This window comes from Centropristis striata, chromosome 8 (assembly GCF_030273125.1).
Source record: "Centropristis striata isolate RG_2023a ecotype Rhode Island chromosome 8, C.striata_1.0, whole genome shotgun sequence".
Classification (NCBI taxonomy): Eukaryota; Metazoa; Chordata; class Actinopteri; order Perciformes; family Serranidae; genus Centropristis; species Centropristis striata.
The window spans coordinates 30834158-30846606 of NC_081524.1; the positions used below are offsets into that span (position 1 = coordinate 30834158).

At 44.0% G+C, this 12449-nt stretch overlaps 2 protein-coding genes across 2 annotated transcripts in view; both read left to right on the plus strand.

The window, feature by feature from the left end:
- The first annotated feature begins 514 nt into the window (after nucleotides 1-514).
- On the plus strand, nucleotides 515-4104 carry LOC131976092 (mucin-2-like). The gene is made up of 2 exons (XM_059339005.1): nucleotides 515-4043; nucleotides 4090-4104. The coding sequence occupies exons 1-2, from the start codon at nucleotides 942-944 to the stop codon at nucleotides 4102-4104; spliced, it is 3117 nt and encodes a 1038-aa protein (XP_059194988.1). The 5' UTR covers nucleotides 515-941.
- A 115-nt stretch (nucleotides 4105-4219) lies between these two features.
- Nucleotides 4220-12449, plus strand: part of LOC131976470 (plectin-like) — a 74008-nt gene continuing 65778 nt past the window's right edge. Inside the window, exon 1 of the mRNA XM_059339521.1 lies at nucleotides 4220-6543. Coding sequence (XP_059195504.1) covers nucleotides 4266-6543 — 2278 coding nt within the window. The 5' untranslated portion in view covers nucleotides 4220-4265. The remainder of the gene's footprint in view (nucleotides 6544-12449) is intronic.

Here is a 12449-nt window from a genome sequence, read left to right on the forward strand (position 1 = left end):
CTACATTCAAAGACTGTGACATGATATCTGAAAGCCACACCTTGTGTGTAGAGTAAAAGCTCCTCAGTGATACCTGATCGGGAAACATGTAAAAGGAGACACCTTGTATTTGATAATCTACATGCACCCGATGGCCAGGGCAGGATAGATGTATGCCAACTGGTTGACTCTCTTTCTTCTAAACTAATCCCTGTTTAGAGCAGCTCATTTGCTGAGACGGTGTGTGTGTGACACGCCAAAGGGTGTGTGTTTGCCAGTGTGTGTTTAGAGGTGTGTGTGTACATTATAGGGAGGCGTGTGCTTTCGTGTGTGGGTGGGCGTCTCCGTTAAAGTTTTAGAGCTACAGAACATGTGCTCAAACACACTCCACAAGTGTGTTGCTCCATTCATTTGACTTTGCGCTTTCTTTATTTTAATCAAGTTATTGCTTTTTCTTTTCTTTGCTTCCTACTTCCTGCTCTACTATTTACTTTAGTGAGGATTTTTTTCCATGCCGGTTTTTTTCTGAGGAATAGAGGAGAGAAGGTAGGAGGAGCCAGACTGAGAAGTGTGCCTCACTCTCTCTCTCTCACACTCTCTCACACACCCTCCCTCTCTTCCATTCTGTCATTGCCATCTCGGCAGAACGGAGACTGTTCATTCCCAGCCACGCTGAATCTAAGTGGGGGGACAGCACACTTTTGACTTTGTTAAAGTCAGATTTCACAGAGGAATATACTTTTTCTTCACGATATCCAAAGGATCAGCAAGAAAACGAGGAAAAGAAAGTAAGCTGACAAGGATTTCTTCTTTTATTTTTTTATTATTGGATTGAGAAACACGTGACAGCCGGTTTTGCCACTGGATCCTTTCACACAACAAGACGTGAGATTGTCTTATTTATCTTCCTTTCATGTTGTGGTTTTCAGTTTTACTTTGAGAGCATACTGACATAAAGCACAATGGTTGCTGGAATGCTGATGCCCGTGCGGGAACTGAGGGCCATCTATGAGGTCCTCTTTAGAGATGGGGTCATGGTGGCCAAGAAGGACAAGAGGCCTCAGACCAAGCACCCTGAGATAGAAGGTGTGAGAAACCTACAAGTAATCCGTGCCATGGGGTCTCTTAAGTCTCGGGGCTTTGTGAAGGAGACATTTGCCTGGAGACATTTCTACTGGTACCTGACCAACGAGGGCATTGTTTACCTGCGTGACTACCTCCGCCTGCCCCCTGAGATTATTCCTGCATCCCTGCAGAGGGTCAGAAAGCCAACATCCACCCTGGCCATTGCCCATCGGGCTGCACGAGTCCAATCTGTGGAAGGTCCTACATCTTATGTTCCTAAACCAGGACGCAGGGGTGAAGCAGAGAGCCAAGAGTCTCTGGCCGAGCGTCAAGGCTACCGCCATAAGATGATGGGTCCCGGAGAAAAAGAGAGCTACTCTGATAGGACCCCCAGGTTTAGGGGTCGGCCAATGGCTGCAGAAGCAGTCAGGCCAAAAGCATCATGGGAAGTGGAGGAGCAGCCTCAATCTTTGTTTAGGAGGGGGAACAGAAATGAAGCAGCAATGATGGAGGAGAGCAGGGTTAAAAGAGTCTCTCGTCAGCAGCCTGATGTGAGCAATGAGAAGCCAGTAGCAATATCACAGGAGAAGGTGTTTGAGTTCCAAAGGGAGAAGGCACCAATGTCTGTCCAGAGTCAGAGAGCAGCTTTCAAACAGGATGCGCCACAGACCAGTCAGACATCAGTGTTCTCCAAAGCAGCCCTACCATTAACCGTGGCTGCTGTCGCTGAGGCTGCAGGTGCTGCAACATCAAAGATCCCAGCTGAACCCTCTACTCCCAAAACAAATAAAGAGAAGCTCAAGATTGCAGATGAAAAAGCTTCCATGAAGCCTGAAATGGTAACAAGCAAGTCATCTATCACAATGCTTGCTGTTAACGAGGTCAAAGAGGAGAAGACAAAAAAAGTAATAGTGGAGCCAATCAAATCAGAGGAGGTCAAGGCTAAAGTTATAAAAGCAAATGATAAAGCAAATCCCCAAACTGTTGTTACAATGGCTGCTACTCAAAAAACTTCCAAGCTCCTTAACGACACTGCCAGCCCTGGCCCAGTCCCTACGAAACGTGTCAATGACGATATCGAGGAAAAGACAACCAATGTGATTGTGGATCCAGTTAAATCTGCAGAGATTATGGCAACAGCTGAAAAGGCAAATCCCCAAGCAGTTATTACAATGACTGCTGCTCAGGAAACCTCCAAATTCTTTACTAACACTACCACCACCACAACCACTGTCATCACAAAACCTGCCAAGAAAGAAATCAAGGAAGAGAAGACAAAAAATGTGACAGTGGATCCAGTTAAATCTGCAGAGGCCAAGGCTACAGCTGAAGCGAAAACCGATAACTTGGAGACCCAGGCAGTTATCACAATGGCTGCTCCTCAGGAAACCTCCAAACTCCTTACTGACACTTCCACCACCACCCCTGTCATCACAAAGCCTGCCAATAAAGATATGAAGGGAGAGAAGACAGTAAAAATGATTGTGGATCCAGTTACGTCTGCAGAGGGCAAGGCTACAGCTGAATCAGCTCATAACAAGGTAAAACCTGAAGTAGTTATTACAAAGGCTGCTGCTCAGGAAACCCCCAGTGTTGTTACTGACATTACTACTGCTGCTCCCGTCATCACAAAACCTGTAAATAAAGACACTAAGAAAGAGAAGACAAAAAAGAAGATGGGTGATCCAGTTAAACCTGCAGAGGCCAAGGCCACAGCTGAAATGGTGACAGATAACATAAATCCTCAAGCAGTTAACACAATGGCTGCTGCTCAGGAAACTACTCCTCTCCCCAGTGCTACTCCTGTCATCACGGAAATTGTTAATAAAGATATTAAGGAAGAGAAGACAAAAACTGTGACGGTGGATCCAGTTAAATCTGCAAAGGTCAAGCCTACACCTGAAACAGCAACTGATGACATAAAAGCCCAGGCAGTTATCACAATGGCTGCTCCAAAGGAAACCTCCAACCTCCTTACTGACACTGCCACCACCACACCTGTCATCACAAAACCTGCCAATCAAGATGTCAAGAAAGAGAAGACAAAAAAAGGAATTGTTGATCCAGTTAAATCTGCAGAGGTCATGCCTGCATCAGAAACAGCGACTGATGACATAAAAGCCCAGGCAGTTACCACAATGGCTGCTCCAAAGGAAACCTCCAAACTTACTGACACTGCCAGCACCACCCCTGTCATCACAAAACCTGCCAATGAAGAGATCAAGGAAGAGAAGACAAAAAAGATGACGGTAGAGACAGTTAGATCTGCAGAGGCCAAACCTACAGCTGAAAAAGAAGCAGAGGCCCAGGCAGTTATCACAATGGCTGCTCCAAAGGAAACCTCCAAACTCCTTACTGACACTGCCACCACCACCCCTGTCATCACAAAACCTGCCAATCAAGATGTCAAGAAAGAGGAGACAAAAAAAGTAATTGTTGATCCCGTTAGATCTGCAGAGGTCATGCCTGCATCAGAAACAGCGACTGATGACATAAAAGCCCAGGCAGTTATCACAACGGCTGCTCCAAAGGAAACCTCCAAACTCCTTACTGACACTGCCAGCACCACCCTTGTCATCACCAAACCTGTCAATGAAGAAATCAAGGAAAAGAAGACAAAAAAGGTGACGGTAGATCCAGTTAAATTTGCAGAGGGCAAGGCCACAGCTGAAATGGTTAAAGATAACGTAAATCCTCAAGCAGTTAACACAACGGCTGCTGCTGCTCAGGAAACCTCCACTCTCCCTACTGTCACCACTGTCATCACAAAAGCTGTAAATACATATGTCAAGGAGGAGAAGACAAAAAAGATAATTGTGGATCCAGTTAAACCTGCAGAGGCCAAGGCTACAGCTGAAACAGTGAATGGTAGCATAAATCCTCAAGCAGTTAACACAATGGCTGCTGCTCAGGAAACTACTCCTCTCCCCAGTGCTACTCCTGTCATCACAGAAATTGTCAATAAAGATATTAAGGAAGAGAAGACAAAAAATGTGACGGTGGATCCAGTTAAATCTGCAAAGGTCAAGCCTACACCTGAAACAGCAACTGATGACATAAAAGCCCAGGCAGTTATCACAATGGCTGCTCCAAAGGAAACCTCCAACCTCCTTACTGACACTGCCACCACCACCCCTGTCATCACAAAACCTGCCAATCAAGATGTCAAGAAAGAGGAGACAAAAAAAGGAATTGTTGATCCAGTTAAATCTGCAGAGGTCATGCCTGCATCAGAAACAGCGACTGATGACATAAAAGCCCAGGCAGTTATCACAATGGCTGCTCCAAAGGAAACCTCCGAACTTACTGACACTGCCAGCCCCACCCCTGTCATTCCCAAACCTGTCAAAGGAGAGAAGCTTAAGAGAGCAAAGGTTAATGAGGAATCAATTAAACCTGCAGAAATGAAGATGCCAGTTGAATCCAAAATAGATGTTCAGAAGGCCAAGAAAACTGCCAAAGTAACTGTCACTCAGGAGGCCACCAAACCCCCACCCGACAGTACCACCAGCGAGCCAGAAATGTCCACTGATATAGTAAGGGAGATGTCTAAAGGTACAGTGACTCAGGAGCCCATTGATGTTAAAGTGACCTCCAAGAATATCCCAGCAAAGCCCAAAACGGATGAAACACCACAGAAAACAACACCTGAATCCTCAATACTTGAAGTTAAAACTACCATTAGTACAACTCTCGTAACAACTATAGCTACTTCTGAAGACACAAAACCTGTCAAGGGGAAAGCTACAGTAAAAGAAAAGATTACAAAAGAAGAGAAGACTGATGTAAATGTGACTCCAAATGTCAAGAAAGATGAAAAAATAGTGCCAGAAGAGGCTCCTAAAGTGTCAGTAAAGGGCATCACATTAGTACAAAAAGATACACCTAAGATCAGTGAAAATGTTGACACCACAGAGGTGGCTACGGAAACCAAACAAGTGGTTGAGGGGAGCTCTAAATCAAAAAGGAAGAAAAAGAAATCTCAAGTTGAGATATCCAAGAGTATCAATGCAGAGGGACCACCTGACTCTAACTTTGAAAAGGAAAAACCATGTGTAGACAAGCCCCCTGAGGAGGTGGGGGAAAATACCCTCCAACCCACTCCAGTAATTACCTCAGAGCCACTGACTGTGTGTTCCAGCCTAAAGACTAAGGGACCTGTCAAGGAAAATAAGACTAAAAAAGAGATTGATGGGGGAAAAATAAAGGAAGGGACACAAATAAAGAAAGTCCCTAAAATACCTAAGGACCAGAGTGTTTCTGAAGTAGATCAGATCCCAGCAGTGCCCCCAGTGGCACTCCCAGATAATGCACAAGTAAAGGTTGAGGGGAGCAGTGTCAGCAAAATAACACATGAACCATTATGCTCTGAGGACAAGTCAAATACTAAATTGCCCTGTGTGGAGCAAATTAAATCTGATGAAATCACTGTGACTAAAGTGGAAACGGTGACGGTGCAGAAATTAACTCAAGTGGAGCTCATACAGGCAAGTCCTAAACCTGAAGAGAAAAGCCCTGTGCCAGAAACTCAGAAACCCACAGTTGAGACTAAATCCCCAATAAGCACAGTGAAAGCTGCAGAGGAATCTTCAAAGGGGAAGAAGAAAGGGAAAGGCAAGAAGCAGACATCAGCATTAGACACCATAAACAAAAAACCTGAAGCACTACTCTCCACTAGCATTACATCATTGCCTGGGGACACAGTTAAAGAGAGCCATGTCACGACCTCCGAACTGACACAACTCAATGTTTCTCCAAAGATGACTCCTGAAAGAATGTGCAGTGAGGAAACCAGGCAGGCAGCAGCTGTGCTCTGTGAGGCCCCGGCAGACAAAGGGGAGGTGGAGCCAGCGCTGCTCTTTGCAGAAAAAATCAAGCGGGAGGTTCCGAAACCAAAAACATCCTCCACTGCGAGGGAAGCACCCGCAGCCGGAGAATTAGCGTCAGCAGCACCAGCGCAGGCAGCTGTAGCTCAGGCGCAGGCCAGCCCCCTCGACAAGCAAGAGGAGCCTCCCAGAGTTGCACAACATTCAGCCAGTCAGGCAGCAGAGCGCAGCACAGAGAAAAGGCTCTCTGTTTCTGAGGCCTTAAATCAAGAGCAAGAGAAGAAGAAGGACCCGGAGAAGGACACACCCTCTGCCACTGCCACACCCGCAGCTGCCCAGCCTGACCAGCTTCACCTAGGGGACACCTGTGAGTCTGCAAGCCCCGACTCAGACGAGGCCGCCATGAAGAGGAAAATTGTAGTGGTTGAAGAGATAGTTGAGGTGAAGCAGCTTATTAGTCCTGATGCAACTGGGCAGCAGTCGCCTCCTCCACCTGTGCAACTGGATGAGGAAGGAGAGGAACTGGACCTGGATGTTCTGGAAGAAATTGCCATAGAGAGAGCCCTATTGACAGCTGCACCAGAGGCCAGGGTGCAGGGAGCCTCACCTGAGCAGGACTGGGACCATTCATTGGAGGAGCCAGAGAAGAGGACATGGCCTAACTTCATTGAAGGTTCGTTTGAATCTGTGCCAATTAACCTACTTCCTACTGTCACCATTCATGTGATGTAATTGCTCTCCCATCAAGGTTCTCACCTTTCTTTGAAGTGTGGGAGGTCTTAGTTTGGGTGTTTGATGGCAGCTTTTTGTTCCTCCTTTAAATTGTAATTGCAGTATTTCATACACCAAAAGAACATTCCCATGCTGTAACTGCTTCTGGCTTTCCTTCCAAAGTGTTATTTGGGGTGATTTGATTACAGTTTATGGCTTAAAGTTACATGTTCCAGAGCCCTGGCTCGACTTTGTGATGTGGACGAGAGGCAGTCTCTCTTTAGGAATAGTATCACTAAGCTGGTGAGAAGAGTCAGTTCAGATGTGGCTGTGATCTAATTATCTGTGTGTTAAAATAGATAAAGTATCAGTAACACTGTCATAGCACTGTTTGTAGTGTATTCAAGACAGTTGTTAGATTTAACACAGGCATTATGACTCATCATCACAGGTGAAAGTTAGACTATATATAAAGCAATACTTCAGGATCAAGACATTTACTTATAATTTGCCACACTGTTGACATGCAGGGCATGTTGCAGTTGCAATGATCATACTATTAAACAACCCCAAAAGTCACACTTTTTTGGGTGGGTTAGTCCATTGTTTGGCAATAAACTGAACTGTGCACATGTGTCAGTGAGAGCAGTAATCTCTGGAGCCATCTGAGTGTTTGCCAAATGAAATTATGCAGACCTGCAATCATTCCAACAAGGTGGGGCTGTTTGCTGAGATTCAGCCTCGCCTGTTCCCTGTAGAGATAGTTGTGCGTGTGTTAAAGCCAAACGTACTTAGAAAGGGAGGTGTGGTGCTTTTGGGAGCATTACTCCTCTTTGCTCCAGTAAGACTGTGTCCTTGGCACTGGTTTCTGTTCCATGGTTGTTTTCTCAGCTCTCTTTTCGTACTGTCTTGTAGAGGAGATAAGCATGCCCCTTGCATAGCTTTATGTAATGGTATGCGTAGGGTATGGGAGGTATGTAGACAATGTGATAACTGTAGTATATGCTGGCCTCTTTTGCTGGATCTGGAAAGTAACAGATTCAGTATGGCCTGGCAAAGGTGCCATTTGATGCTGAAGTGAAACTTATGAATCATGATGCAGAAGCATGTTCATGTGACTCTAGATTTTGGGTGATGACTAATGTTTCCTAACTTTCAAAAAAGTGCAATATGTTATTTTGACAATCGTGCATTTGGGTGTACACTATAGCAAGGGCTTCACATGGGCGTTGTCTTTTGTGGGTGTGAGCAACGGACAAAGAGTCAGGAAGTTGGAATAGCTTGCTCTCAACTCACAGGGTGTGTTTGTTTGGTTCCACACGTGACAGCAGGCCTGGAATCAATTAGCAGCCGGGTTCTTTTATTCAATCTGTGGTACTCATCAGGAAAATAAGTCCCTTTTGCACTTTGATAAAAGTTAATTTATGACTTGCGTATACAGTAAACAGCACATGCAACTCATCATAAACAGAGCGTAGATTAAAGTTGTTGCTGTGATCTTTATCATCTAATAAAGCCTGAACTCTTACACTGATATTTGGAATTGTGAACATAACAAAGATTTCAATTGTGCTTTTGATTATGGAGGTCTGTGGCGTTATCAGATATGGAGACAGCAGTGCCAGTCTGTCAGATGACCAAAGTGTTTGGTGACCCACTGCTGACATCTGCTGTCCAACCATTGTCATCTGTCACAGACCAAAGCCCCAACTATAGTCAGTTCTGATAAAACTCCAAGTAATGCATATTTCACACCATGTGGTGAATAAAAATCGTTTTTTTAAGCTTTGTGATATCCAGATTTATGCACTGCTGCCAGAGAAAACTGCCTCAGATTTGCCCTCAGATACTGTAGGATGAGTAGTGTTAGATTGGACAGGGGTTTACTGAGGTACAATTTTTAGTGCTCTCATCCCACTGACTGTGGTATTCTTGGTATGTTACCTAATCAAATAGCTGTCAGCAGACTCTGCTACACCCTAGGATGTAGTTACATGCAGTTTGGTATGTCTGCTTTTGTCTTGCTACAATTTCTGTCTGTCTTTTATTGCATCAGTGAAACCAGGAAGAAGGAAAGTATTTGAAAAACCGACTTATGCCACAGAAATGTCGCTTTCAAAACAAGGGCTGTTTAAGCTGGTTTAGATTTCATGGGAACACTTTGATATTATGTGTAGCACTTTTAAATTTCTTGAATGGAGGATGCTTTGCAAGAAATGGACATGCTTGAGAGGCCATTTAAACTCTGTCCACACGTGGCACCAGAGGCAATTAGACTAAATGACATGCCAGACATGGCACTGAGGTCCTGTTTTGTTTTTTTTAATCTCTGAAATCATACCCGATGCATTCTTGTGTGATTGGCTAAATGAAGAGCTACAGTGTGCTGCAGCGTTGTGCCTTTCATTATGGTGGCACATCATTTCAATGCAATGACTCACCCAGTCCATTCTCAAATCTTCAGAGCTTGAGTTATGCGTCTGACCTTTTTGAATAGAAAAAGAAAAGAATGGGGGACATAATGAATGTTCAATCTCGAGCTTTCAAGAGCCTGTGTTGTGAGCTGTCATGTTAATCTGCTGCTGCTCAGTCTGCTGTTGACCACCACTGATGTTTTGCTCAAAACAAAGTCAATGACCTGAGCTGCCGTGCCCTATCTTTTACTGCTGACTCCGCCTTTGAAAGCGCTTTGGATATTTTATTGCACTCATAAGTGTCACAACTTGTGCCTACCTTTCATAAATTGAGACACAAACATTTTGACAATGAAGATGTACTGTTGACACAACAGTCAGTGCCAGGGCTGAAAATACAGAGTCAGAATGGAACTTGAGCGGTCGACTGTAATCCTCCAAAGCTGCGTTATTTCTGTTAAACCAGGATTTAGTTATATAAAAAGAAATCCTTAAACATTTTGTGATATCAGTTTTTTTTTTTTTTGGAAGAAGCACATGGTGTGAAGAAATGACTAGTCAGGGTAATGAGCAACTAAAACATAATCCTCTCCCATGGGCCGGCTGCGTGTGATCTTCCATCATGGAAGTTTTAGCTGCCAGTTTGAAGTGCCGCGTTGGCGAAGTGTTTGATATCAAATTTTAATAGCGGACCATTGCAACATAATGACTTGAGGCTGGACAGTGACGCAGAATCCGAAATCTGTTAAAGCAATATAACACTTCACGAACTGAAGACCAAACCCCGGAACACATTGATAGATAACATGTGGAATATATTGAGGGTTTGGCCAAGATGGTTATGATGTTAGTCATTTCCCATGATACTTGTCAGGCCGTGTTCAAGGGGCTGACTAATTCTACTTCAGTTTAGTGTGTGAGTTGGCGGAAGAGTTGCATTTTGTGAGTGTTCTGTAAAGAAAATAATGTATTTATTTGGATATAATTTGTTTTATCTTGACTCTTTTATCAAGTCAATCCTGATTCAATTGTCAGTGGCTGCCTCTTTGTTGAGGGAAACAATTTACATTTGATAAGTCAAATTTTTGCTAATCAAATCACTTTTGCTTTGTGAAACAAACTTGTATGGAGCCTATGTAAATCCAATCTTTTCCTAAGATAATCAACAAAGACCACACCTTTTGTTTACCCTGTTGTTCCCTGCAACTCTGTTATAAATACTGGCCAGCAAATAACTCACTCTAATCAGAGAAAGTCTCCAGCTTTGCTGTGAAATGATGTCTCCTCTTCACAGTGAGTAAAAATAATCTGAATCAGCTACATAAGTGGACCTCGACAACCTTTATGTCAACTAAATGCAGTGTTTTCTCTAGAGAGACCTCACCACCCGCTTAGTCAACACTGATTGTTAACCCATAACAAATTCAGCAAGGGATGGGGGACTGGGGATGTTCAGGGGGAGATAGCAGGTAGAAGTGGTGTACATCATCTGAAAGGTGAGAACCTGAAAATTTTAAATGTGTATCTTGTACATGAGCATAATTGGACCAATTGAATTCAGAAGAGTCACAGCGTTTCAGTCATACCCAATTTATGCAATTCGAAGTCTGTTTCAGGGCCCCATATGCAGTGATATTCAAGTAGAATAGGTAAAAAAAATAACACATTTGTGTCAAAAACTACATTGTGTCTGTTCCAAACGGCATGAGATTTGCATAAAGTGGGCAAGTCTGTCAAGAGGAGACTTCTGGGTACCATAGAACCCATTTTCATCCAGATATTTTAAAGTCAAAGATCAAGGGACCCCTGTGAAAATGGACATGTAATTTTTTCCCATGCCAAAATATGGCCTAAGCTGTTATTTAGTCCCCTTGGATTCGTTAGGTTGTTTCATATGATACCAGTATCTTCACTGCAGCGCTAAAACTCACCTGTGACAGCTTCTGAAAGAAAACAGCCATTGGGCCATCGTTAAAGGGGTTAGAGGAGAACAGTGTTTACAAAATGGGGCTCCAGCAGTATCTGGGTGTAGATTGAGACAAGAGGTATTCCCCTCTGGACACAATCTTCAAATACCTTTCGGCTATGTGTCTTAACATGAATGATGTGTGCATGAGGCTCTGTTAGTGAAGGATGTTCACAGAGGAATTCTCTGCGGTCCTCTGTAAAGCCCCTACATGGTTTCTCAGTATAGCTACCTTGGTTTCACACAGGGCATCCATCTATAGTGTCCATGAGAGAAGACAATCCCAGCTCTACTCTCCAGACACTCGGTGGAATTGCTTTTACGTAGAAATGGAACCAGTTGTCAACGCTACAATTGACAAAGCCATATGCATATATTAGACAGGCTATATTTAGAGAATGTTGTGCATTGCTGCAATCCCTAAAGCAATAGGGGATGGACAGTGAGAGCTAAACTCTCTTACAATCTGTCCATCACAAAACTCTGTGTGTGGCTGCATGACTTAATAATTATTCCATCAGTTGTAGCTCTAAGTTTTCATATTTTCTGACTTTGTTGCTATTTCTGTCCACTAAGTGTTCCCGCCAGTGGTTTTTTTTCCCATAATGACACTGAATTTATCCAGTTTAACCCATCTCATTTACAGTTTAAATGTCAGACATTGAGTAAACACTCTTGTTTTAAGTCATGCATCTTTTAAGGGACAGCAAAATAAGGCCTTGTCCACACAAACACGGGTATTTTTAAAAGTAGGGCTTTTCCCACATTCGTGTTTTTAATCTTGATGTGGTCAATCACAAGTCAAAGCTCCATTTTCAGCGACCTACCATAAATTGCCCTTTGTGAGTGTACAAAAGGCAAAAACACATAGAAAACGCTACATTTTAATACATTTTGTACCTGTATATGTGTGGCCTGAGCCAAAGCTACTGTGTGAATATGAGAAATGGACTTTTTAGATCTCTAAGGCTGTATCCCATCCCATCACATGTGGGATTTTGTTTCATCATCATTTAGTGAACTATGTACTGCATGGCAATGCTTCTTCTTTCGCATAAAAGTGATGAGTCTACTTTTAATGTGTTGACATTATTATGTCTAAATGATATCTCTAGCATATGTTGAAATCTGTTTTCTGGCTGAGAGCTGTGACTTAGTATCACAGAATAAACTCTCCCCCATCATCATCATCAAAGAAAAAGGGGGGGGGGGGGGGGGGGGGGGGGGGGTGCTTGTGTTTGTGGGGCTGTCTCTAGGGGGGAGTAAAGCCAAGTGTCCCGCCAGAGCTCTTCCATCAGTTTCTAACTGTGACACTGTGATCATCTGGCTCTGGTGGATATTTATAACCCTCAGTCAGCCCCAGCTCCGCTCCCCCTGGCCACCCACCCCTCTCATCGCCCCCCCCCTCGCCCCTGCCCCCTTTACCCCCTGCTCTGGTGTGTCGTCCCTCCTCCCCTGGCCACGGGAGAGAGAGAGAGAGCAGGCTGA